The sequence below is a fragment of the Microsporum canis genome, genomic scaffold, assembly GCF_000151145.1.
Source record: "Microsporum canis CBS 113480 supercont1.1 genomic scaffold, whole genome shotgun sequence".
NCBI lineage: Eukaryota > Fungi > Ascomycota > Eurotiomycetes > Onygenales > Arthrodermataceae > Microsporum > Microsporum canis.
In genome coordinates, this window is record NW_003299169.1 from 2,565,437 (window position 1) to 2,590,457 (window position 25,021).

Below are 25,021 nucleotides of genomic sequence, written 5' to 3' on the forward strand. Positions count from 1 at the left end.
TCCACCAAGACATAATGGCAGCGGAACTCGTCGATCTTATTAAATCGAATGCAAAGCCTCTCCCGCCCCTTTCAAGTCGGTCTTTCGGGTCTCAATTTGACCACCTTGGGAAGTATAAGGTCGTCTTGCTCGGTGACGGAACGCACGGCACATCAGAATTCTATCGAGCCCGCGCAGAGATAACCAAGCATCTCATCCAACACCACGGCTTTGATGCTGTAGCTGTTGAGGCAGATTGGCCTGATTCTGAAGCGGTAGACAGATATGTGAGACAACGTCCGGGTGTTAAAGCAAAAATCGAGTGCCCAGAGGAACCCGCCTTCCAGCGATTTCCAACATGGATGTGGCAAAATTCAGACGTTCAGGACATGGTGCACTGGATGAGGGACCATAATCGCAATCTCCCACATCACAAACGAGTTGGTTTTTATGGGTTGGATTTGTACAGTATGGGCCGATCCATCGACTCTATCATCAAATACCTGGACACAATAGATCCAAAAATGGCAAAGCTTGCTCGCCAGCGCTATGGGTGTTTGCAACCTTGGGTTGAAGATCCAGCGGAGTATGGCTTAGCTAGTTACCTTGATAGTGGAATGAATACTTGTGAAGAACAAGTACTCGACATGCTCCGTGATCTTCTTCAGAAGCGCTTGGAGTACACAGCGGCACATCGCGACGGTGACGAGTTTCACAGTGCAGAGCAAAATGCATTTCTGGTAGCTGACGCAGAGGCTTATTACCGTGCTATGTATTCAAGCTCCGTGGATTCTTGGTCTCTTAGAGACTCCCACATGTTCGAAACTCTGAAACGTCTCCTCACTACTAAAGGCCCAGAGTCCAAGATTGTTGTTTGGGCACATAATAGCCACATTGGTGATGCCAGATATACTAGCATGGGAAGACGCAAGGGTGAACTGAATATCGGCCAGTTATGCCGCGAAGGATTTGGCAGAGAAAACGTTGCTCTAATTGGGTGTAGTACACATACGGGAACAGTGGCAGCCGCTAATGAATGGGGCAGTGATGTGGAAATCATGGATGTAGTGTCCTCGAGAAGTGACTCTTGGGAACACTTAGCCTATCAATCTGGGCAAGATACGTTTTATCTCGAGCTCAGGAAGGATTTGGCCAATCCTGAGCTGATACGTGCAATAGCAAAGGCGTCCCCCAAATTAGAGCGATTTATCGGAGTGATTTATCGCCCCAAAACCGAACGTACCTCTCATTACTCGTCTACCGATCTCGCGGACCAGTTTGACGGCTTTGTCTGGTTTGAGCGCACAGAGGCAGTTAAACCTTTGGTAACGCATCAACCGCATGATCACATCGGCGCAGACGAGACCTACCCATTTGGGCTGTGAACGAATATATATGTATATCGCTGCATATAAGTATGTCAATGCTGTACTTTTAGCAATTGCCATTCTATTTAGGGGGGAGTGAAGAAGGTACAAGGAAAACGAGTAAATGGGCCTTTGGAACTTTGGACCCTGCAGGGCGAAGCTATGCTTGTTGATCTAGTGGATATACTCACCGGCATGGCGCCCGAGAGTTAATTTGTGTGTGGCGGCCACTGCATGCAAATGTCCTGCAGGACTAGGCGTATACCATCACAGCTATAATTAGAGCATAGGAAACCTACGTTGGGTGAAAACCCCTGTCGGGTATTATCAAGAAGGTAAGGTGGTCAATAAGTGCCCAACAAAGGTGTCATGGATCGCTCAGCCACCGTCTCTGCAACTACCCGTAGGTATGACAGGTATTATTCATATATTATCACTCAATATACCGAAGTAGCGGTAGCCGTTCAAATGCAAAGCGAATTCGGAGTTGCTGTTGGGTATGTCGGACAGAAAGAGCTCGTTTGTATCACGATGGGGCGGAAATGCGAAAGCGCATCCACTTAAGCCAGGGATGAATTCAAAGGGCAGTTGCAAAAGACTGGGATCTCCATCTGTTTCCCTATTAGGATAGAGCAATAATCTGCGGTTCTGGATAATGTTATATTAGTTATCAGTCAATGGCATCTATGTACGGGAGTAGTACGGAATACAATGAGGCAAATGCCGGATTTCACCTATAAGGACTTTCATTGACTTACTGTTCTTAGCCAACAATACTTGCCAGCTTTCCTTTCTCATGTAACGAACATATTATGCAAATAGTACGGAGTATGTACATAATACAGGGTAAAAATAAATATGTCAGATATTAGGCATTGGAGGGAGTGAAGCGTAAGGGAAGATGTTTGTCGATGTCGCGATACCAACTTTAGAATGACTAAGCGGGATGTTTGCGCTGTTTGCTCCGGATGACATCAGCTTACCTAAGCTGTGGTTTGTTTACTTTCTACCGAATCCGTTTTACATCCACAACAGTTCAACGTCGAGTGGAGAGAGAGATGAGAAAGCATCCCACGACCATCGAGCAAAGCAGCATCTAGACAGCCATATCTCCGGGCGCACGATCAGAAAATATCTTACAGTTCTCTTCTAATTTATAAACAACAAGTTTGAATTCCTTTGTGAATTAAGAGGGTGTTACCGTCCTTTGCCATGGCAACCCGTAGGTCTGCTCGATTGAGAGGCCAGACGCCAGCTATTGAAGTGAGGGCTACACCACAACATCCATAAAAACAACATTTCTAATGCGCAACCCTATGCTAACATTCATTGAATAGCCTATCGACATGAATTTTAGACGCTCTCCGTCCAAGCGTCCAGTGGAGAAATGTGAAGACCCTTCGATTGAAACAAAAAAGCTCCTCGAATCAATACCTTCTACGCCCAAAACAAACCCCTCCAAGGCCGTGACTACTCCAATACCATCATCAACAACCCAAAACAAAAGGGTACCCAAAACCCCTGATAACCATAGCGCTGCCAAGCCTAGTATTGGAGAAATGCATCCCAGCAAGGTGCAGCAAAGCACCACAAAGCAACCAGACACTGGGCTCTGCTTGGGATTCAGACCTATCCAAGATAGTTCTAAAGGTTCACTACAGCCAGTTCCTTCTATAATAAATACCCCGTCAAAAGGAAGGGTTTCAAATGCCGATGAACTCAACAAAATGAGCTTCGACTTCAAATTTCCCTGCGGAGAATCCCAACTTAGCGAGGAAGCAAAAAAACTCATGGAAAGTCTTCGAGAGGAAGCAGCTAGGATTAAATCACAGATGGTTATTGAACAAAATACGCAAAAGCGTAAAGACGAGGAGGCTGAAGCTCAACCAACAGCTCGGAAGATCGCGAAACCCAAGGGCATTGCAGGCCGTTTCAGCTCAGCCCACATGGCCCAGTTTCGAAAGATGGACTCGATCGAGGGACACCCTTCAGCCTTCAGAACCCGAGTTGAGCCTAACGCAGCATCTCCCTCAAAGTCTCTCAAGCGTAAAAGTTCGAAAGCTCAGCTTGGCGAGCCAGAGAAGGAGGTGCCAGCGAAGACTCGAGTTACTCAAGCTTCTAGAGCAACTTTGACAGCCCATTCTGTACGGCGATGTGGAACAGCAAATGAAACCCTGCCAACTCGAGTTCCCTTATCTGGTGAGAGTTCACAAGTTCAGAATAAGACATCTTCAAGTGTTGCCCACTTTGATAAGTCCAAATTTTCGACTCCACAGAAGCCTACAATACCTCGTTCTACAAGCGTAAAGTATCCCCACACCGTGAAGGCATGCTCTATATCACGCTCGCCGTCTCGCAAATCCTTATTTGAACCTCCCAAGACACCTCAAACCGATGTGAAATATAAACCAAAGATGCCCGCCCTCAAATCCATCCTCCGCAAGCCACAGCCTCTTTTTTCCAATGACCCCGAGAAAATTGCGGCTGGTACTCATCAACCTTTACCGCGAGCAGATTTTGACACCAAGCTACTCGGCCTGTCAGACAATTTTAAACCCTCCATAACAATGTCATCAAGGAAGACCGTAGATTTTTCAGCAAGCACAAAACTTCGCGATGCTTGCAATGATGCATCTCCATCTGCTGTTGCTTCAAAATCTCAAGCTAGTGGCCCGCGGGATGTTATTTATCCAACCCTTCCTCCAGCTACTCCACCACAAGAGAGAAGGGTTCCCGGCTTCACTTTCAAGCTCCAGTCGCCAACCGTCCGTGATGTCACTTCCACTCAGAGATCTAGCAAATTACAATCCTGTCTGGAACGCTCTTCCATCCCACACGGGATTGCAAATAAGAAACGGCGCCGTGACGATACCGAGGAGCCCCGGACCCCCCAGAATGACCGTTTCATCAAGAGGCTTAAACAAAACCCCACTACTCCTTTGATGCAAACTCCTAGCCCTGCCAAGAGGCGTCTACCCGCTACTATTACTCCAAGACGTAATACCCCTAGCAGCAAGGTGCAGAAGGGCAAAGGACTTACTCTTAGCCGACTGAACTTCCTCGCAACTCCCAAAATACGCCATTGAGTCGACACAGTGCAAACATATCCCCCTTCCGGTAATCTCATGTTAATCATCTTGGACTTTTTTCCTCAATACCCTTTCTGGTGCGCTGTAGTTACATTGATCGAAATACCCCTTAATCCTCTTTTTGCCCTAGCTCAGATGAATATGTGAATTGGCAGGTGTTGGAGCTTTTTATGGAGATATTCATTGGTTTTTCTTTTTCTTTTATTTCAATCTTGGTTTTGTACCTGGGGGAATGGTTGAGTGGAGTGGCAACTGTATGGTGGTATCTTTCTGCATGTTTTACTTAGTCGTCCTCAGCAAGGGACCTTCGCTAACCCGGCAAGAAGCCAAAGGGATAAAAAAAATAAAAATAAAATAAAATTCTACATAAATTATTTATCATTGCTTAGTTTAACGCACTGGTATTCTGTGCACTCATGTCTATTGGATTTAGTTCCATTCAAGTAGTGTAGAAAAGATAGGCCGTGAAAACCAAACACACCCTCATAACCCTGTTCAACATGACATCATACTTATACAAATAATCTTGAGATAAAAAATGGAGAGGATAGGAAGGGGCGGATTATTACAAAAATAGAAATGCCCTACTAACACCTTTTTTCTTTCCCTTCTTCACCAGACGCCGCATTATAAAAGAGGCAGAGGTATCAGGGGTATTTATCTGTATGGCAATGCGGCCGAGTACCCAGAGAAAATAGTGGTAACAGGAAGGGGATGTTCAGAAGAGGAAGCAAAAGTATCAAAAGAAAATGCAGGAATACAAAAGTGAAATAGAGGAGATGCATTCAAGAAGAGAGCAAAATTGAAAGTCGTGGGTCTCGGATTATCATGTCGTTCGAAATTGTAGTAGCGTTTTCGCTCAGAAATAGGCGATTTTTTATGCGGTTTAACGCTTCATAGAAGCCAAGAAAGAGTCAAGGTTATATTCTTCTTCGTATTGGCGGTCGTCCCATAATTCGCCTAGGTCGTCAAGCCAGCCCTTCTTCCCCTTTTCTTTGACTTCACCGTCAATGTCGACCATGTCGATTTCATTGCCGGTTCCATCCTGTGTTGGCTTTTCCGCCGAGTCTGCTGTTTCGCCTAGATTAAATAGGTCAAGAAGCTGGTCGGTATCCATGGTGCTTAGTCCCGCGTTTTGCTGGTTGACTACAGTAGAGGTGACGTCAATCTTGAAACGTTGTAGACTAAAGGAGAGTTAGTGGTCAAGCCATAGAGTTAGAATATGGGTGGTGGTAACATACTTGAGAATCTTTTCTTCAAGGGTGCCACGGGTAATTAACCGATAGACGTTGACAACCTTCTTTTGACCAATTCTGTGAGCGCGGTCCATGGCTTGGATATCCTTTTGCGGGTTCCAGTCATGTTCAACAAATATCACAGTGTCAGCACCAGTCAAGTTCAATCCAAGACCTCCGACACTTGTAGTAAGAAGAAGAACATCATAGCTGGGGTCAGTATTGAACTGATTAACGATATTTTGACGCTTCGTTGCTTCAACGCTTCCGTCAAGGCGGAGGAATTGGACGGATGGAAGCAACTTTCTAAGGACGTCATTTTGCACAATATCAAGCATTTCCTTCATTTGGCAGAAAATCAGGGCTCGATGTGGGCTAACGTAGCTTGCGCCAGTGGCCAATTCCCCTTCAGCTGAAGGGTCAACTCCAATGCCGCAGTCAATGAGTAAATCACGAAGCGCACTAAGCTTCGGAGCGTGAGCAATGTCCCGGATGTGAGAGTTCTTCGAGGCAAGAAGTTTTTGGACTTGGTGGTATTGTTTATGTCCTTCTTTCATCACCAATGCAGGTGAATTGCAAAGTCGTCTCATGTACTGCAAAGCTTGGAAAATGTGCTCTTTAGCTTCCTTTTCGCTGCTGCCCACCTTGTTGGCGATGTCTTTCTGTTCCTTCTGAGTGAAATCTTCGAACAACTTCCGTTGGAGATCACTTAAGTCACAGTAATAATTCTGTAATATCTTTGGAGGGAGATCGTTCAGGACCTCCTCCTTCAGTCGACGTAGTAGGAAAGGAAGGACTTGTTTGTGCAATGCCTCAATTGCTAATGCACCGGCTTCTTGCTCCTTGGAGGATGATTTGCTAAATCGGCTGGCAGCGATTGGTTTTGCGAAACGTTCAAGGAATATCTTCTCAGTCCCAAGGAACCCGGGCATCAAGAAATCGAAAAGAGACCATAGTTCCAAGACGTTGTTCTGAATAGGTGTTCCAGACAGGATCAAACGATGATTACTGACAATGCTCTTCACTGCTAGGGTGATCTTCGCCTTCGGGTTCTTGATCAAATGTCCTTCGTCCAGTACACAGTAGTTCCAGGATATATTAGTAAGAACTTCGCTATCATTTCTGCAGATATCGTATGAGGTAATCACAACATCCACAGAATCAAGAAGTGGTCTTACTTTCGCTCGCTCTCCAGGCGGTCCCATATAAGCCACACAGGAAATGAAAGGTGCATATTGTTTAATCTCCTGCTGCCAGTGACCTGAAACACTGGGAGGACAGATTATCAGAGAGGGCAATCGGCGAACCTCAGGAGCCTGTGTTTTAGCGAATTCTTCCGCACGTAGATGATGGTCACTGGCAACTATGCAAAGCGTCTGTAGTGTTTTTCCAAGACCCATGTCATCGCAAAGAATACCATGAAGGTTGTAACGGTTCAAGAAGGCAAGCCAGTTAACACCTTCTTGCTGGTATGACCGGAGTTCCGCTTTGATGCCAACGGGGATTTGGAATGGTTCAACCTTTCTAACATCCAACATTTGAGCCATAAATTGTCTTTCGCGATCCCTGCCTTTCAGCAAGTCTTCAGAGAGACCTGGTGGGTCGGGAATACCGGCTTCGAGGGGAACGAGTTTGACTAGGGTCGCGAACGCGGTGGTTGCCAACAACCGAACGTCATTGTCCGAATCACTCATACGTCCAAGAACAGGCACAATTAAGAAGATCACGTATGGGAGGATCTGGTCTTCCATGACATGAATCAGGTGGTAGATACATTCGATGGCCCCTTGTCTGTGGTGGACGTCTAGTGCATTGTTGATTGTAGGCAAAACCTTCTCGACAAGCATCGTCATACCTTCAACAGGGATAACACTGCATAGTGTAGCGAAGCATTTCGCAGCAGCATATCGGATGACAGAGAGTTCACTCTGTAGCGACTTTGCAATGATGGGCATAAGTTGAATAATCCAAGGGTATAGTCCGGGGTTAAATTTAGGAACCAAGGCTCGAAGAGTTGAGAGCCCGTCGACGGTTTCCTGACCCAAAGTGTTTGATGAATCTCTTATATTGGCAGGAAGGTCACCGGCTAAGGCTTCTCGGACAGGATTCTGTATCAAGCTGGCTAAATTCGGAACTTTGTCAAATAGTTGTGTTCCAAACTTGCCAGCCAGCTGCTCCAATGCCTCCTTTGCACCACGACGCATAACTCTAGCTTCTTTCGATTCCTTTTCAAACTTGACGCTATCAACCGGGTCGCGCTTATCCTCTTCCTTGCGCAGGGATAAAACAGCTTTCTCTAAGTGAGCGTTATGGTGGAACTCCGGAGTCTCCGTAGTATCAACGCAGCAGAACTTGACGAGATTGCCAATGATTTTGTCGACAGGACCACGTTTCGCGGCACTTGTATAATACTCAACTAAAGACGAAATAGCACTAGCTGATCTCCTCTGTAACTCGACGTTTTCTTCCTTTTTGATGCTGTCCATCATGGCTTTGATAAGATAGCTTGGCTTTTTGGGAATGTTCTGTAGATAAACAAGCGAGCTAGCAATCACAGCTCTGATTCGCATATCTCGCTGTTCCTTGATTTCTTTCGCCTCGTCGACATTAGCTTGTGCAGTCTGACGAGAGTCATTGAGTACTTGCAGTGCGGTTAGTCTCTGGGTAGGAGTGAGTTCTTTCTTGAGGCGTTCATAATCAGGCCCTAGAACCTTTTCAGCATCCCGTATTGAAAAGGCGTTAGGTCCTGCTTCCGGTTCTCCCTGGACAACAACGGCGAGAGTAGGCAATTTGGAAGGCGATACGTGCGCGTGGTCACGGAAGGTATTTAGAAGAGAATGGCATTGTGATCTGGAGATTTGCAAGTAGCAAGCAATATCGCTGTACCAGGATGGTCGATCATTTTCAAGTAGGGGATTCAACCACTCGGACAGTGCAGGTGGGTAAGGGGAACCGGGGTTACGATTCTTTGCATATTCTTCAATCACCATAGCTGCTGCCAGTTGAGATGTGGATCCAGGCCAGCTTAAGCAAGGCAGTATACCCTGCCATAAATCTGCGCCGTTCGCAACCTGCCATACTTTCAAGAAGCGGCCAAGAGCAGAGGCAGCGTATATCTTCGATCTAATCATTGTATCTAAGCCGACCAAATCTATATCGCCCTGCAACATGTGACCGTCAACGTTGTGTGTATTAATTGGCGCTGGCTCCTGCTTTTCAACCTTGCGTCGTCGGCCTCGCGCAGGGGGCTCAGCTGGTGTATTGGGCGATTGTCGTCGTGGCCCTGATGGAGCAGATGTGTAAGGTAACCCGGAAGGTCGAATAAACAAGCAGGCGTCCATTGGAATTGGATATCGCGGTACACCAAACGGATTCATGGTTGCTGTTATTAGTGGTTGTAGGGAGCCTATGAGCTGATCCCCGCTCATCAATCTATGTTTTTCAGCGACCTTCAGCATCTCGCACCATACTTGCAATGATAGCTTGAGAACCGCCTCATTACGCTCCACGAGCAAGTTCTGGAATATTAGTCGAAGGGACCTGCCATCCACCCAGGTGTTCTGGTCATCGGTGTCAAGCTCGAGAAAGGTAAGAAGTGCTCTTAGAACAGCCGATCTCACACTGGAAATGGTATGTCGTAAGAATGGGAATAATCTGGGGACTAAGTTTCCAAAGGAGGAGTTGGCGTCATGGACAGCATTCGCTTTCATTGCCTCTAGTACTTGAGGGAACGTGCAGAGCTTTGCAAGAAGATCCATGACAGACCCGGTACTGGCGCTAAGATCATCCTGCAAGTTCGATAGACAGTTCCACACAACCTCTATTAACGCGCCTAGGGAGCCGCCACGAAGTTTAACAAAGTCATCTGCAATGGGTATCAAGGTTGCTGCACTAACAGCACGGACATCGTCATCATAATTATCCAGTCCCTTCATTACAGCTTCAATAACGCCATCGAGCACGGCAGACTCTTTCATTAAAATGTCTGTACGGACTGCAACAAGATACTTCAACCCAATCATACCGCCATGACACACTTCCCAAATGGGCTTGTCGAGGTCCAGATCGCTCTGCATTACCATCATATGGAGAATATGATAAACGCGGGTGACTGATTTGTCCGGCAGGTGAGACAACAGGGCGCCCATTGTCTGACCCACAGTTTCTCGAATTGGTGCTACAACATTATCGGAAATGTAATCACCGAACCTGTCCAGCATGAAGACACAGAGTAAACGACAGGCAAGGTCGCTCAGCCAACGATGGTTTAAGGCATCATTCTCCGCTCTCGTCTTGCCATACTGCCGTCCCGCCCCATGCCCCTGGACACGTATTACTTCTCGAAGGCCCATGGCAGCTCCATGACGGATATCCCAGTTCTGGTCAAACAGATCCACCATCAAAATCTCACACATCCGCTCATACGGCCATTCTAGATCCTGACCATCGGAAGAAACTGTCTGAATAAAGGGCTTCTCCGGGACGAAAGCGCCCTTGAACTCCTTTACAAGCTTGGAGTCGTCATCTGGGCCTTCTCTCTTGATGGAGAAGTAGTCATCTTTGGCGTCATGGTCATCACCCCCGTTTTCCTTCTTAACTGGGTGTGGAGTAGAGGTTTCGGTGGGTGTAGTTATGGCATCAGACCCCTTTCGAACAGCCAAATCAACGATACGGATCTTGTTGGCGCCTAGTTTGGCAGTCTGTTTATTCTTCCGTTTCAGCTGATTAAGCTGTCGTTTGCTCAAGCCATGGTCGTCCCCATTGGCGGATGGAGGAGCCTCCTCTAGCGGTGAGTCACGGTTAAGTGGGTTTAACGGGCGAGCAAACGGACCGACCGAGGTGTCCAGGGTAGGGGTAGGCCTGGGCATTAGACTAGGTTTCCTCTGTGATCCATTAGAAATTTCGGTATCATGGATGAGATCCTCTTCAGGGTATTGACCGGTGAGCCCAAGCCGCCCTTTCAAAGTCTTCTTTTGATACTGTAGCCTAGATATGGGATCCAGGCCAGCAACTGCATATTCATACTCCTTACCACCGCTGCCAAGTAGCTTATGACCATACTTGAGAACCGAAAGCATGTCCAGGGTTTCAAGATCGAGCAGCTCATCCGGTCCGTCGCCATTTTCCTTCTTAGGTTCAGCTTTGGCCTCAGTAGCAGTAGCGGCAGTGGCATCATCTGTGGGATCATCTGCATTGGGATCCAGTTTCTCTGCAAACGAGACTATACCACCGATGGCCTTGGCAGCGGCTGTCCTGGTATCCCATGACTTCGACCGAAGGTACGGAAGTATACGCCCTAGAAGGTTGAACAGCTCATCTGGATGCTGTTTCTGTACGTCTGCCAGCTGTTGAGCGGCTGTGTTCCTGATGACCTGTGTGCTCCCTGTCTCTAGAAGCCTACACCGTTATAAAACAGATCGTCATGTGACCATGTCAGCGCTCCAAATGTTATCTGCTTAGTCATTGTAAAAAACGTTACTCACGTGACCAAGCGATCTAGCCTACTGTGGTAAGAGTTAGCATAAGTCAGCAAAGTGGGTGTCGGGGAAAGACTCGTGATTGGGTCGCCACCAACCTTGAACCCATCTTTTCGCCTTTTTTATTGCTCTTTTTTTCACTTGTTCTTCAGACGCGCTAAAAAGGATGTAGATAAAAGGCACCCCCAAGTAATCAAAGTAAGGAAAAAAAAAAGTACTAAGCAGAAGTGAAGGATAGAAGCAGCCAAGCGACTATCATTCCCATCATCTAGAAGGAGGGGAAAAAAAAAGGAATATCAAAAAAAAATGTAATGAAGTAAGAGGGAAGAAAAAGAAGAAGCCGAAGAAGCGCGTCAGATTAATAGTAGCGTATTAAGAGGAGCGAGCCGATAGGGCGGACCAAGAAGACTTATATGGAAGTTTTAGAGTGACTGCTGGGGGGAAGCATGGCCTCTTTGGGCGAGTATAAGTACTTAGCCCTCGAGAGAGTGGATGGTTTGTGAGTATGTTGTGTGTGTGCGTGTGTGGGTAAGGCGGGTGGAAGGTGAGTAAGGGGGGAGACGAAAATGGTGTGTGGTGGGAAGGGGGCAAAGAAAGAAAGACGCTGTTTGGGCAGTGCCGGGTTTAGAGAATAATTTTCTATCGAGGTCGCGCAGCATGTTTATATCATCTTGGGCCAGCGTCTTTTTTTCTCTGGCGCGGCAGGCTCCACCGCTAGTCCCTTTTCGGCCATGGCGCGCGCCCCCCTTACAAAACCCTGCGCCGCTATTAGACGCACGTGACCACCCCTGGTGCGCCCCTTGAGGGTCCTCCCAAAGGATGCCTACAGGCGAATGCTGGAGAGAAGGAGATGTTATCGCGGATACATGCATACATACACAGAATCACCGGACATACTATGTAATTAGGAAAGGCTACGACATGGGATGGACAGGCCGTTTATGTCTGAAACCGTTGGATGAAAAGAAGATGGGAGGATCGCTAATGCAGGCACACAAACACACAGACGATCCCAGGTTGCTCCGGACACCGGGACGGACAGGCTGATATACATCGCTGTGCTATAATATTTTTCGACAAGCTTTCGGGATTTAAGTCGACGAGTGGCACATCGAAGCACTTTCATACGTAAAATAAATAGCCCTGTGGAGGAATTATGCAGAGCGCTTCGTATGTGAGGGATCCCACTGCGAAATTCTCGAGGTCACATGACCAGAAAAAGCCGGGCCCAACAGCCTCGTTCTGTCAAAGAGCTGATTTATTTAGATGGCTTGCTTGGGTAGGCGATAAATAGTCTCGATTTGATGAGGATGATTGAAGGAAGGGAGAGCCTCCTCCATATGATAGGCCACCTTCGTGGTAACATATTTATGTGTAGCCCACGAGGCGAAAGTCGGAAGTGCCATGGCCTGTTATATAACAAGTCAAACCTCTCACGCACTTGAAACTAGGCCAAAATTCAAGATATCATGTATATCATTTTATGTGGTTAATATTACAAGTGCATCCACATAGTTATTGTGCACAGGTTTCGTACCATGGATGAGTCGAGAGAAGGTAAACAAAATATGCTAAGAGCCTGCACCACGGATGGTTACAAATCACCAAGAGCAGTGCATTGCCGCGTTGGAAAGTTGAGTAATAAAACATAAACTCCAAGGCATATCGCCGCATACACGGAGCGGATACAGAAGAAAACACTTTCTAAAACCCAGGCTTCTTCTTCTCCCTTCCTCGTTCTATTTACAAATAGATAACATTTCCCAACCCCCCTTCCCCCACATCTCGAGTGCTGTCTAGCCCTTGATCATGACGATTTCGCATCTTCTTTGCCCAGCAACCCCAACGGGCTTATCTGTTCGGCTCTAGGCGCGTTTTCTCTGGGGTGGGAAGACATGGCTTTTCGGTAAGCGTTTTGCATCTCTCGAGTTCTCGCAGCCTAGTAGGAGACATCATTTAGTCTCATGTTCAGAGTAATAATCTCCTCGTTTATCATCGATTATAGTTGTAGGGATATGGTCCATGGGAACTCATCAAGCCTAAGGTTGGATAGCATGCTGACCTCTTTTTTGTGGTGTAGGCATTCATAATAGTCGTCCAGAACCCCGACGCATTTCTTCTTTCCAGCCTCTCCTTCTGCCGAGTTGACGACGTAGCAGCCTAGCAAGTCCTGCCAGAAGGGAAAACACCGGGACACGCCTAGAAGTTCACCAAGTTAGCAGTCTGACCAAAGGCCGTGTATCGTCGACTCCACGGGATGGCCGGTGAGGAAAATGGCGGCCTAAGGAAGTGAGTGATACTTACCACCGTTAAGACCGTAACCTGAAGCCATTGTGTCTCAATTGCGTGTGTGAGGGTTGTGATTTCAAGTCGACCTTGCGGTTTCGCCGAAGTTCGAAGAGCGGATGGTTGTTCCCTAGAGGTGGTCCAAGCTTTACTTGCTCACCTAATACAGAAAAAAAGGGCCACATCTTAACTATCTACTTTGTAGAAGCCATCCATCAACACAACAGAGCAACCTGGGCCTGTTGACCATGATAATATTAAGAAGATGACGGTCCTTGAAGGTCTATCCGATGCCCATGTTGTCCTCTTGGCCGTGCATCTCTGTCTGAAAGGCGACATATCAGGATTACCAGCTCTCAGACATCAGTATTCGCATACCCTCCACTTGGAGCTGCTATTTCGAATAATCCTTACATTCCTACCAGAGATTACTGAGCCCGAACAGTATACTCCTGTGATCAAGAATCTTGTCGATGACTCCCGTCCCCCCATCTGCGAAATAGAGACGGATGTTGCTGCCATTAGCGAAATACCCGAAGCTGATGCCCGACGACAAGTTCGATACTTGAAATTACTTCCCCTTCACTGTTCACACGCTACTATAGACGACTCCGCCCTGCCTCTTATTCAGTTTTTGATCCATCGAGCACATAGAATTGATGCCGAAGTTGGTCTACAGCTATACATCCTCGAACTAGTCGATCCATTCATCTCAGAGTCAGATATCCTTCGCGACTGGACCATATCCGTTGTCCTACCTGCGCTCCGGTTTAACTACGAGTACCATCCCGATAATGAAGGAGCGTTGTCATTAGAGCTTATAGAGTCACTGGATTCGAGGAGTGCGGTGAACATCCTACTCTCCGCAGCCGAACGCCGGGCGAAGGGTGGGGACGTTGGCAGAGACCTCAAGGGGTTGGTCGGGCCGTGGATGTACGGACATGTCAAATCGAAAAGGCGGAAACTTGACGAGAAGGGCACCGATGAGAACGTCAATTTGGCGGACGCTGCCTGGCAAGATGTAAACGAATGGATTTTATCGACAAGCATTCGCGACTTCCATCTGGCCATTGAAGCAGTGGAGCAGTGGTCGGGGCCAGGAGATATAAACCTGGGTGACCACGATGGGCTACAGGATGAAGAGTCATCTGCTGACATGGAGAGACTGATGTCTTGTTATGCGCAAGCCGGTCTTGCGTCCATATATGCACTCTCAGAAGGTGATTTTGGGCTTATATCAGGTGCCTCACGCATACTATCGAGAGTCGCAGACTTGACCGGCTTTAATGGTCGGTTACAAATCAGCGCTACTAGCCTCCAGCCTCTTCCCCCCGATGTATTGGAGCTGCAAAAAGTTTCGCGGCAACATTTGCTTCATAACATGCTTCTAAGCTCTTCGAACCCCCTCACACACCCTACAAGGCAGTCGATATCCTTCGCAGATGCCGTACTGGTGTCAATTCGCACACTTGACCAGTATGGTCGCTGGATGTCACCTAGAGCAGCAGCAGAGTTGATGCTGTTGGGACAGGTCGATGCGCAGTTGTTTGAACTGCGAAAGCTGCTAGAGACTCTCAACCACCAACACCCTCCACCAAAGGACTGGAGCCATATTAGAGACAGCTTGCTATGGCTGCATAACTGGGGAGGCAGTACCCAGTCAGACATACCGCGAGGCTTGTTTTGGAAGATTCCTCTTCTCAAGTTAGAGCGAGAGATATTAATTGCTCTATTGATGTCAAAGGGTGAGTGCGTTATAATAACTAGATCAGTGTTTGCCCAGTTCGTACTGACAGAGCCCCTTGTACACGATGAAGAATACAATCTTGCGGTAGACATATACCTCAATTCATCGGATTCGACGCCTCTTCCTCGAGATAAGGTCGAATCGGCTGTGACCGAGACGATGTTTGCCTCGTACGACAACGCTACCAACGGTAACAAGACCAGAGGAGGAATGAGGCGAGCCGCAGATATGTACGTACATCACCCATCCCTTAAGAAACTTGTTCAACGCAGATCCTAAGCAGAGATATGCATATAACCTTGCAGACTCGAAGCGTTTGCACCGTATTTCCCACAGTCCGTTTCGTTCCAGCAGATTAGCTGTTTGCTGTCCGCAACACACGCCCTGTCGTTCTACTCGCTGACGCTTCAGCATGGTGTACCCTTCCAGCCTGTCAGCATCCGCGTACACCAGGACCCTATATCACTGATCGAAAAGGTTCTAGAACAGAACTCAAAAGGGTATACGCAGCTAGACGATCTATTGGCCATTGGCCGTAATTTGGTCTCAGCCGGCCTCCCGGCGGGCCAACCACCATCACCACCTTCCAACGGGGCCTTTGTATCGGCAGAGAAGCGGATCATGTCACTTGCAATCGCGGCGGCAGTTAACGCGTCCGACTTTGACACTGCATACTCCTATATCGTCACCCGGCTGATCCCTCCATCCCTGGTCCCTGGCGGCGGCGACCACTCGAAGGAGCCAGAGGACGATATCTCATGGCGCGCAGCCTACAACACCGGTCGCCATCGACCAGCCGTCAAGGAGGCCCAGGAGACGACGCTTGTATCGAGCATCTCGCGCCTTTCGCAGCGCATGGAGCTGCTGTCCCTTGCCATGATCCTGGCCCCGTCACCGGAGTACCTACCAGAGATCCTGGCGGTCTGGCGACGCTGTGACGAAGAGATGGCGTCTCTCCAGGACCAAGAGATGCAAGAGGCGGAGAGCTGGGACTACCAGGGCGACCAGGGCCGCATGGGCGGCAACGGCCTTCCCGGTGGCTTCGGCCCGTCCGGCAGCGAGCTAGACGCCCTGGACACTGAGCTGGAGCGCGAACGACGAGCCCGTTCCACACGCCAGCCTCAGAGACCCAAGTTAAGCGGATACGAAGAGGCACCGATGGGCCTCTTTGAGGTAGCTCGCGGTGCTGCGTCGGCTCTTCGCAAGAACGCATTTCCGTTGACCGCCGGCTCCGAGTCGGCGAGTGAAGCTCAAGCTCAGGCACAACCACAACCACAACCGCAGCCAGAGGGAGAGACGACCCGCACGAGGAAGAGGGATGTGGTCAGTAACCTGGTGACGGGGGGTCTGATCAGCGGCATAGGATGGGTTATCGGCGCTCCAGCTCCTGCCTCGGGCCAAGGAAGTCCAGAGTAGCGCGTAACCAGGGCGTGAATCTTCTGCTCCATCGCTATTTACCTGTTGCATGTGTAGACGAATGATGATAAATGCTTTACGTATCTCAAGATCTACTTCTACCAATACATACAGGAACAGGCACTTACCACAAAGGAGTACTAATCGATAGTAGAACCTGCCGGCCAAGGGACTATCAAGCCAGCCACCAGGCACAAGAACGGGATAAAACGAGACGCTCTGCATCGTGTGTATGTGACTATCGGTCCATCCTTGCTCTCTCCCTTGCACAGTTACTAGTTAGCCTGTGGGATCTATTCATAGCAGAAGGCTTGCTTTCGATGTTCATGCATCTTTCTCCTTAACTGCAAGAGAGCATCATATATGTAGAGATGACAGTAGATAGAGCATGTTTTCTTCTGCCAGTCGAGATGTTTCAGCCCTCATGCAAGACGTTCGCGTCTCGCCTGGGAAGAAGGCGAAGCACTCGATGAAGACCTTGAAGACTCAGCCTTCTTTATATTTACACACAGCACAGGTGTATTTAACTTATATATAGTAACGAGAGAGAGAGAATGTCTGTTACCGTCACTGCTCTGCGTATTAAACAAGACAACGTCTGGACATCGAATCCAACTGGCCGACATTTCGATCCGTCCTGGTCTCTCTTCCTTCCGGGCGCTTGCTGAAACTTGAAAAAGGACGAGCAGGAAGAAGAGGAGCTTCTTCGCCTCCCCCGCCATCTTCTCTTCGTCTCTTCTTCCTGTCTTCTTCTTCTTCTTGTCTTCTTGTCGTCTTCTTGTCCTCTGCAGAATCTTCCATATGAAACACCCAGCGGCCCCCAGGCCTGGCGTCACCCGTTTTTACCCTCTTCTAAACTTGCTGCTGGTTGGCCGTTGACTCTCTCTCTTTACTCTCTACTCTGTCTTGTCTTCTTGGGCCTCTTCTGCTGCTTGCAAGGGGGTCGCCCTCATCCTTGGTCTCTTTTCGTCCGATATCAAAGAAGAACAGACCGTCCACCATACATATAACAGCACAGAACGAACCCATCAAGCGCCTTGTTCTTCCTTGCACATCCTTGCATCAGGAGGGAGAAAAAAAAAAGGAAGCCAGTCAAAAGGGGGCCAGAGGGGCTTTTATAGACGCCTCGCCGTCTTTCTCGTTCACTCTTGCTCGACCTTCTTCTATACATTCACAGCTAAATAAAAGACAACCTTCGCCTCCCTCTTCTTCCACCACCACCACCACCACCAACTCCTCCTCCTCCTCCTCCTCCTCCTCCTCCAGGGATCTCCCCCGCCATCCTCTCGACTCCCAGATTCGACCTTCTACTTGCACACGGCGTAATACTTATAAAGACCACCCGCCACAGGCTCTCCTTCTACAGCTCTGTCGACTTCTCGCCTCTTGTGATTGACTCACGTGGCCCTCGCTGTCACTATGACCTCTCCCGCTCCCGTCCTCAAGACTCCGGTGCCTGGCGCACATCGCAACAACAAGCTACCATCGCTGACCGTGGGCATACCGCCGTCTCCAAATGCCAAAACCCCGTCAACCAGACCGGTGCTGCGGCCCCGGCCCTCGCACCTCTCAGCATCCCCCAGAAGCCCGCCAGTCGAGCACCCCCAAAGCTGAAACTGGCCACCATGGGCACCAAGGCCACACACCACCAGGATGCCAACGCCCTGCACAACGGCCGTCCGATTCCCCAGCACTACAATTCGACGGGTTCAACCGACAACAGCAACAGCAATGTGCACTCGAGGTCGGGGAGCGTCACCAACCCTGACAAGGGCAGCGGGCCTCCCACCTCCGCGACATCCTCTAATCAATCTGCGTTCTCCTTTGCTTACGGCCTTCGACAGCCTTACGGGTCGACGCCTGACCCGTCCTCGGCCATCAGCTCGGTCTACTCCGATCTCGGAGATGGTTCGGCGATGGAGCGAGAGAACAGCGTCAACGGCCTGACAGACCTCGATAAACTCAGCCAGGAGCTCGGGCGCCCGCTCGACGTAGAGGACCTCGACGACGAGCGGTGGCTGGCCGCCAGTGAACAGGGCAAGATCATCGAGCTAGACAGCCTCGGCGAGGGAGCCGGCGGGGCTGTCACTCGATGCCTACTCAAGGGAGGGAAGACAGTCTTTGCTCTAAAGGTACACCTGACTCACTCTATATACACACACGTATCAATGCTAACTTTACTAGATCATTACCACCGACCCAAATCCAGATGTAAAGAAGCAGATTGTTCGAGAGCTTAATTTTAATAAGGGATGTGCGTCCGACTACATATGCAGGTACTATGGAGCTTTCGTCGACCGGTCGAGCAGCTCGATATCGATAATCATGGAGCTATGTGAGGGTGGCAGCTTGGACAGCATCTACAGAGAAGTCAAGAAACTCGGTGGTCGAACGGGGGAGAAGGTGCTAGGAAAGGTCGCTGAAGGCGTGCTAAACGGCCTAACATACCTTCACGGTCGAAAGATCATCCACAGAGGTATATTCCGTCACAAACTCCCCAGTGAAATTACCACGGTCTAACGTGTGATAGATATAAAACCATCAAACATCCTCCTCTGCCGCAACGGTCAGGTCAAGCTCTGTGACTTTGGTGTCAGCGGTGAATTCGGAACCAAGGGCGATGCAAACACCTTCATCGGCACATCCTACTACATGGCCCCTGAGAGAATCACCGGGCAGTCTTACACCATCACATCCGACGTCTGGTCCCTTGGAGTTACACTGCTTGAAGTTGCACAGCATCGATTCCCCTTCCCCGCCGACGGAACCGAGATACAGCCCAGATCGGTCCTCATCGACCTCCTCACCTACATCATTCATCAGCCTATTCCAAAACTCAAGGACGAGCCCCACAATGGCATCCACTGGAGTGATAACTTCAAATACTTTATCGAATGCTGGTACGTATACTTACCCTCGTTTATCACATATATACATATAAGGCTAACACAACCCGCAGTTTGGAGAAAGATCACCCTCGACGAGCAACCCCCTGGCGAATGCTAGAACACCCATGGATGCTCGAAATCAAGAACAAAAAGGTCAACATGGCACACTTCTTAAAGCAAGTATGGGGCTGGAATGATTAGATTTCCAGTCAAGCCAAAAACGAAAAAGCCCCCCCAAAAAAAACCTGAAAACAAAAAAAAAAGGGAAAAAAGAAAAGCAACTGTTTGTTTAGAACGAGATTATTATTTTTTTCTTTTTTCAAGTTTTCACGGGCGCTGGGACGACCCGTAAAGCGACACTCCATTTATACAACACCTCTCCTTGATTCTGGTTCCTTTGTTCATGGCGATTTGCATTGATTCGATTTCCGTCAGGCTGCGCTCACCATACCACGGCATCATCTCATCACTACCTACCCACTTCACCTTGGCTTGGAATTATATGAAAAAACAATCATGTCCTCCTCATCCTCCACCATTAACGACTTTTCGGACAGCATGACTTCGATGAGCCACCCTTATGTCCATCCCTTCGACTTACTTGACGACACCATATACCTCCCTCGGCATCCCGTCTTCTCCCTATATATTCACGCATCAAGCCACCGTTTCATCGCTTTACTGCAGTAGTCGGAGTCCGGATACCTATTTTCCTATCCTCTTTTTTCCCTCCTTTCCCATCCACCGGTTCCTTTTCCATTTTCATTCCATTTTATCGTTTGAAATATAACTACCATAAATGAGAACTATGATTTCCCTTTTCTCTTCTTTTCCACCTTTTTTACTTATTCTTCTCACGCATCATATTAATTATCCTATCTGCTCAAATCATTTTGGTTCACTGCATTTATGCCTTGTCGTTCCATTTACTCCCTCTACTTACACCGCCATACTATATAATAGCAAAGTGTCAATCTACATTACAAGGATGAATTGCAGTAACCCTTCTCCCCGCTTACTCGTTCACCCATCTTAGCAGTAGCTCAGTCTAGTTTAATATTTATTTATAGTTCCCTGTCTACGATCCATCGTACCCCCTGACTTTTCCGCCCTTTGAACAAAGGAACATCTGGGATATATCTTGTCACCATTGTTTCAAGCCCATCGGCATCATGTGGGGGAGCGGCTTGGATCGCTGTCGCTCTTTAGGTTGGATGGCTTGTCCGTGTTTTTTTATACGGACTCTCAAGGCTCGACTCTGTAATATTAATAATGTAGTTATGTGGTGCCTGGGGCAGCTCCGATGTGTATCATTTCTCAGGTCCATGGCCAGACTGACAATCGAGCATTGGCTAGAAAAGATATGTATGTACACTTCTTCTATCTTGATGTCAACGTCTTTAATACCATAGATAGCCCACAGGCCGGCATTTTGATAGATCATCGGATGAAAATTTCACCGTTCCGAAGACATCTGGACCTCGGGTGATTCACGTCATACCTACATATGTAGTAGTACCTGAAGAATACTTCCAAGTTGCACATAAGCAGCATCTTCCCTCAGTGCTGTTTCGTTCTTCTCTTCAGTCGTTTCCCCTCTTAATCATATAGTATTACTACTGTTTACTGCTTGCCTTGCGCGTTTTGCTGCGGATACTACACGTACATTTCAATTCGACGCCCAGAATCTCGTATCTACTAGTTAGTCACCTAACTTATCAACTCAACCCCGCCGGCAATACCAGGCAACCGCAGAAAGAAATAGGAAGAAGGGTAAAAAAGCTGCAGTCTACCTCTTACATAACAATGGGCCATCTAGCATGCGTGGCGAGCTGTTCGCTTCGAACCTGGGCTCTCGATTTTGAAGGGAACACCAGACGCATCATCGAGAGCATCCACAAAGCAAAAGCTGCCGGGGCAACTCTCAGGGTTGGGCCCGAACTTGAAATATGCGGCTACTCGTGCCTTGATCATTTCTTCGAGGCGGATCTATACCTCCACTGTTGGGAAATGCTGTGTATTATTCTCAAGGATAGAAGCTGTGATGACATACTGCTTGATATTGGTATGCCGGTTATGCACCGTAACAATCGATTCAATTGCCGAATCATCTGCTTGAATGGGAAGATCTTGCTTATCCGGCCGAAGTTATGGCTTGCGAATGATGGGATATACAGGGAAATGAGACACTTTATACCCTGGGCTGGACCAAGGCACGTCGAGGAGTATTACCTGCCGAGGATGGTGAGGGAGATACAGGGCTCAATAAAGGTGCCTATTGGAGATGCAGTGATATCAACAGCAGACACGTGTGTTGGTATGGAAACATGTGAAGAGCTGTTCACCCCGCAGTCACCTCATAATGACATGAGCTTGAACGGAGTAGAGATAATGGCCAATTCGTCTGGATCCCATCATACTCTGAGGAAGCTTGATGTCCGTGTCAGCCTCATCATGGAAGCCACGAGGAAGAACGGGGGCATCTATCTGTATGCGAATCATTTGGGTTGTGACGGGGATCGTCTTTATTTTGATGGAAGTGCGATGATTATCGTCAACGGAAACCTGGTTGCACAGGGACATCAGTTCACACTTGATGAGGTTGACGTTATTACTGCAGTCGTGGACCTGGAGGAAGTCCGGTCTTATCGATGCACTCCATCTCGAGGCCACCAATCTATGAAAGCTGGGGTATATATGCGGATAGAGACAGAGTTTAGTCTCAGTTCCGACAGAGGCGACCGAGATACAACGTTGAGGCCTAGCCTGGTGATACAACCACGTTATTACTCGCCGGAGGAAGAAATCGCACTTTCCACCGGGTGCTGGCTATGGGATTACCTCCGACGCTCCGGCACCGCAGGATACCTTGTACCGTTATCGGGCGGGATCGATAGCTGTGCTACAGCAATGACAGTCTTCTCGATGTGCCAACTAGTTATCGATGCGATCAAGGCAGGAAACGAGCAGGTGATCAAGGACTGCAAACGTCTAGCAGACTACACCCTTGAGTTACCAAAGACACCACAGGAGTTATGTAATCAGATCTTCCATACCGTATACATGGGAATGTCGAAGCAATCCTCGAGGGAAACTCGAGAACGGGCAAATGATCTCTCCGAAGCTATCGGCTCTTATCACGTCGATCTAGATATAGATGATGTCTTTGAGGCCCAAAAGAACTTGATTGTCAAGTATCTGGATTTTGACCCCAAGTTCAAGAGCCAAGGCGGTACCAATGCGGAGAATCTCATGCTGCAGAACATCCAAGCACGCAGCCGGATGGTTACCGCATACGAATTCGCACAGATGCTCCCTACCACTCGTAAACGGCCACACGGTGGAGCCTTACTTGTCCTTGGATCTGCAAACGTTGGGGAGGCGCTTCGCGGCTACTACACTAAATACGACTGCTCTAGCGCCGACATCAACCCTATCGGTGGCCTTGATAAAAGCGACCTTAAACTCTTCATCTCTTGGGCGGAGAAATCTTACTCTATCCCTTGTTTGCGGGGCTTCCTCGAAGCCACGCCCACTGCGGAGCTGGAGCCTATCACCGAACAGTACGTCCAAAGCGATGAGGCCGACATGGGTATGACATATGATGAGCTGTCCACTTTTGGCCGGCTAAGGAAATGCAACAAGCTGGGGCCGTATGGCATGTTCCAACGTTTGGTACATGATTGGAACCACCTCACACCTCAGCAGGTAGCGGATAAGGTCAAGAAGTTCTACCATTACTATGCCATTAACCGGCATAAGATGACAACTTTGACACCCGCTCTACACTCGAACGATTACAGCCCTGACGACAATCGATTCGACTTGAGACCATTCTTATATTTCCCGTTTTACCAGTCCTGGAGCTTTAAGAAGATCGATGAAGAGTTGGCGCGCATTAAGAAGCAGGCCAAGCAATGAATGGGCTGAGATGTCATATATAAATATGTATCAACGGAAGGGTCCCAATGCATTATTGACGCCTTGGAAAGCTAGAAATATCTAGAATTTGACAATTATATCCTTATATCATCGTCTTCAGACCCCTAGTGGCCGTTTCTCTCAATTTTATTGGACTCTGTAGGTTTGAACCGTATGCTTCAATACTTCCAAAAAGGGCAACCCTCTGCGAACACCACATCACGTGACCGTGTCTGCTGACTCACCTCGTAAAAAGCCAAAAGTCCCGAAAAGCTCCGATCAATTTCTTCGGGAATAAAGAACAGGATCAGGCCATTCTTTCCCAGGCACTTTGATGTCATATCCTCGCTTCAAAAGGCGTTTGCTGTTGCTCCTGTTTCCGCCTCTCCCGGTCGGGTTTCTAATCTTCTTAATACTTTCTCCTTAAGTCTCCACTCTTGTCTCTTGTTTCTTCAGGTATTCTCCAGTGAACCATGCAATTCACGGGGAAAAGTGGGAATAATAGAAGGATGACCAACGGATTTTTGATACCCGATGCAGACGTCTTTGGAATCATGGAGAATTAAGTGCAATTCTCGCTATTTCTGAGCAAAAGTAGGAAGAAGAATAAGAATTTTCGAGATTCTTTCGAGACTTCTTTGGCTTCTCCGCGGAATGGCCAGTTTACGCGCCATTCTTTTCTTTCCTGTCATTCCACTTTTTTGCTTCCAATTGAACCCTAAGCACATGGAGCAGCTTATCCTTGATAATAACAAATTGAAATGATCCCATTGGCCCACTGGGTACGCATAGGCGATGTTCGCGTACCAGCTTTGTATAGTGAAGGTTGTTCACCGGTCATTGTTCGCCATGCAATGTCAGGTATATAAGAGAGCATCTCTTCTTCATCTCACCCGTTCATCTTACCATTTTCCAACCAAACAGCAAGAGTGAAACACTATTCATCGAGAACAAACAAAAACACACATACCAATCAACAATCATGACTGTTACCGACCGTTTGATCCAACACGTTGATGAGGAACAGCTTGAGACCAACCTTCCTAGCCGTGTCAACTACCTCAAGGCATTCCTCAAATTCACCGATGAGGATGGTGCTGCTATACAGAGCGCCAAGGGCCTCATTGCCCCTGCTCTCCCAGCAATTCTCGACACAATCTACACCAACCTGATCGGTTTCGATGTCACCGCCAAATCCTTCGTACCTCCTCAGCCAGAGCAGGAGAAGATCAGTAGCTCGGCAAAAACCACAGTTGCCGAGCTCTCACTCACCCACCCTAACATCTTGCACCGCAAGGACTTCCTCAAGTCATATCTCGTCAAGCTCGTGAGCAACAGCGATTGGTCCGACGGTAGCAAGTTCTGGGAATACCTCGACAAGGTCGGCGTCATGCACACGGGCAAACCCGGATTCAAGCATCGCGAGAAGAGGCCGGAGCTGCGCGTCGAGGTGATGCATATGTCCCTGCTATTGGGATTCGTGGAAGATATCGTGCTTCAGGCGACGATGGGAGCAGAGGAGTTGGACATTCAGACTAAGACGAATGTTATCAGGGCTTTTAACAAGTTGATCATGGATTCAGAACGATCTGTTCCAGAAGCACTATGTCTCTAAA

The 25,021-nt window shown here is 48.3% G+C and overlaps 7 protein-coding genes across 7 annotated transcripts; 6 read left to right on the forward strand and 1 right to left on the reverse strand.

Annotated features, from left to right (window-relative positions):
• Positions 1-14: 14 nt before the first annotated feature.
• Positions 15-1,559, forward strand: MCYG_00936 (L-isoaspartate (D-aspartate) O-methyltransferase; the record flags this gene model as incomplete). Its single annotated transcript, XM_002850786.1, has 2 exons — positions 15-1,304; positions 1,437-1,559. The coding sequence occupies 2 exons, from the start codon at positions 15-17 to the stop codon at positions 1,557-1,559; spliced, it is 1,413 nt and encodes a 470-aa protein (XP_002850832.1).
• A 999-nt stretch (positions 1,560-2,558) lies between these two features.
• On the forward strand, positions 2,559-4,432 carry MCYG_00937 (conserved hypothetical protein; the record flags this gene model as incomplete). The annotated part of the gene is made up of 2 exons (XM_002850787.1): positions 2,559-2,609; positions 2,684-4,432. The coding sequence occupies 2 exons, from the start codon at positions 2,559-2,561 to the stop codon at positions 4,430-4,432; spliced, it is 1,800 nt and encodes a 599-aa protein (XP_002850833.1).
• An 889-nt stretch (positions 4,433-5,321) lies between these two features.
• MCYG_00938 (transcriptional accessory protein) lies at positions 5,322-11,256 on the reverse strand (the record flags this gene model as incomplete). The annotated part of the gene is made up of 4 exons (XM_002850788.1): positions 5,322-5,619; positions 5,677-11,067; positions 11,154-11,171; positions 11,246-11,256. 4 exons carry the CDS (start codon positions 11,254-11,256, stop codon positions 5,322-5,324), a joined length of 5,718 nt encoding a protein of 1,905 aa, XP_002850834.1.
• A 2,148-nt stretch (positions 11,257-13,404) lies between these two features.
• Positions 13,405-16,596, forward strand: MCYG_00939 (conserved hypothetical protein; the record flags this gene model as incomplete). Its single annotated transcript, XM_002850789.1, has 5 exons — positions 13,405-13,436; positions 13,476-13,497; positions 13,699-15,178; positions 15,206-15,410; positions 15,486-16,596. The coding sequence occupies 5 exons, from the start codon at positions 13,405-13,407 to the stop codon at positions 16,594-16,596; spliced, it is 2,850 nt and encodes a 949-aa protein (XP_002850835.1).
• A 1,419-nt stretch (positions 16,597-18,015) lies between these two features.
• Positions 18,016-19,685, forward strand: MCYG_00940 (MAP kinase kinase skh1/pek1; the record flags this gene model as incomplete). The annotated part of the gene is made up of 5 exons (XM_002850790.1): positions 18,016-18,090; positions 18,135-18,728; positions 18,781-19,072; positions 19,127-19,496; positions 19,556-19,685. 5 exons carry the CDS (start codon positions 18,016-18,018, stop codon positions 19,683-19,685), a joined length of 1,461 nt encoding a protein of 486 aa, XP_002850836.1.
• A 1,605-nt stretch (positions 19,686-21,290) lies between these two features.
• Positions 21,291-23,405, forward strand: MCYG_00941 (glutamine-dependent NAD(+) synthetase; the record flags this gene model as incomplete). The annotated part of the gene is made up of 1 exon (XM_002850791.1): positions 21,291-23,405. The coding sequence occupies one exon, from the start codon at positions 21,291-21,293 to the stop codon at positions 23,403-23,405; it is 2,115 nt and encodes a 704-aa protein (XP_002850837.1).
• Positions 23,406-24,387: 982 nt separating this feature from the next.
• On the forward strand, positions 24,388-25,020 carry MCYG_00942 (conserved hypothetical protein; the record flags this gene model as incomplete). The annotated part of the gene is made up of 1 exon (XM_002850792.1): positions 24,388-25,020. The coding sequence occupies one exon, from the start codon at positions 24,388-24,390 to the stop codon at positions 25,018-25,020; it is 633 nt and encodes a 210-aa protein (XP_002850838.1).
• Between the last annotated feature and the right edge of the window lies 1 nt (position 25,021).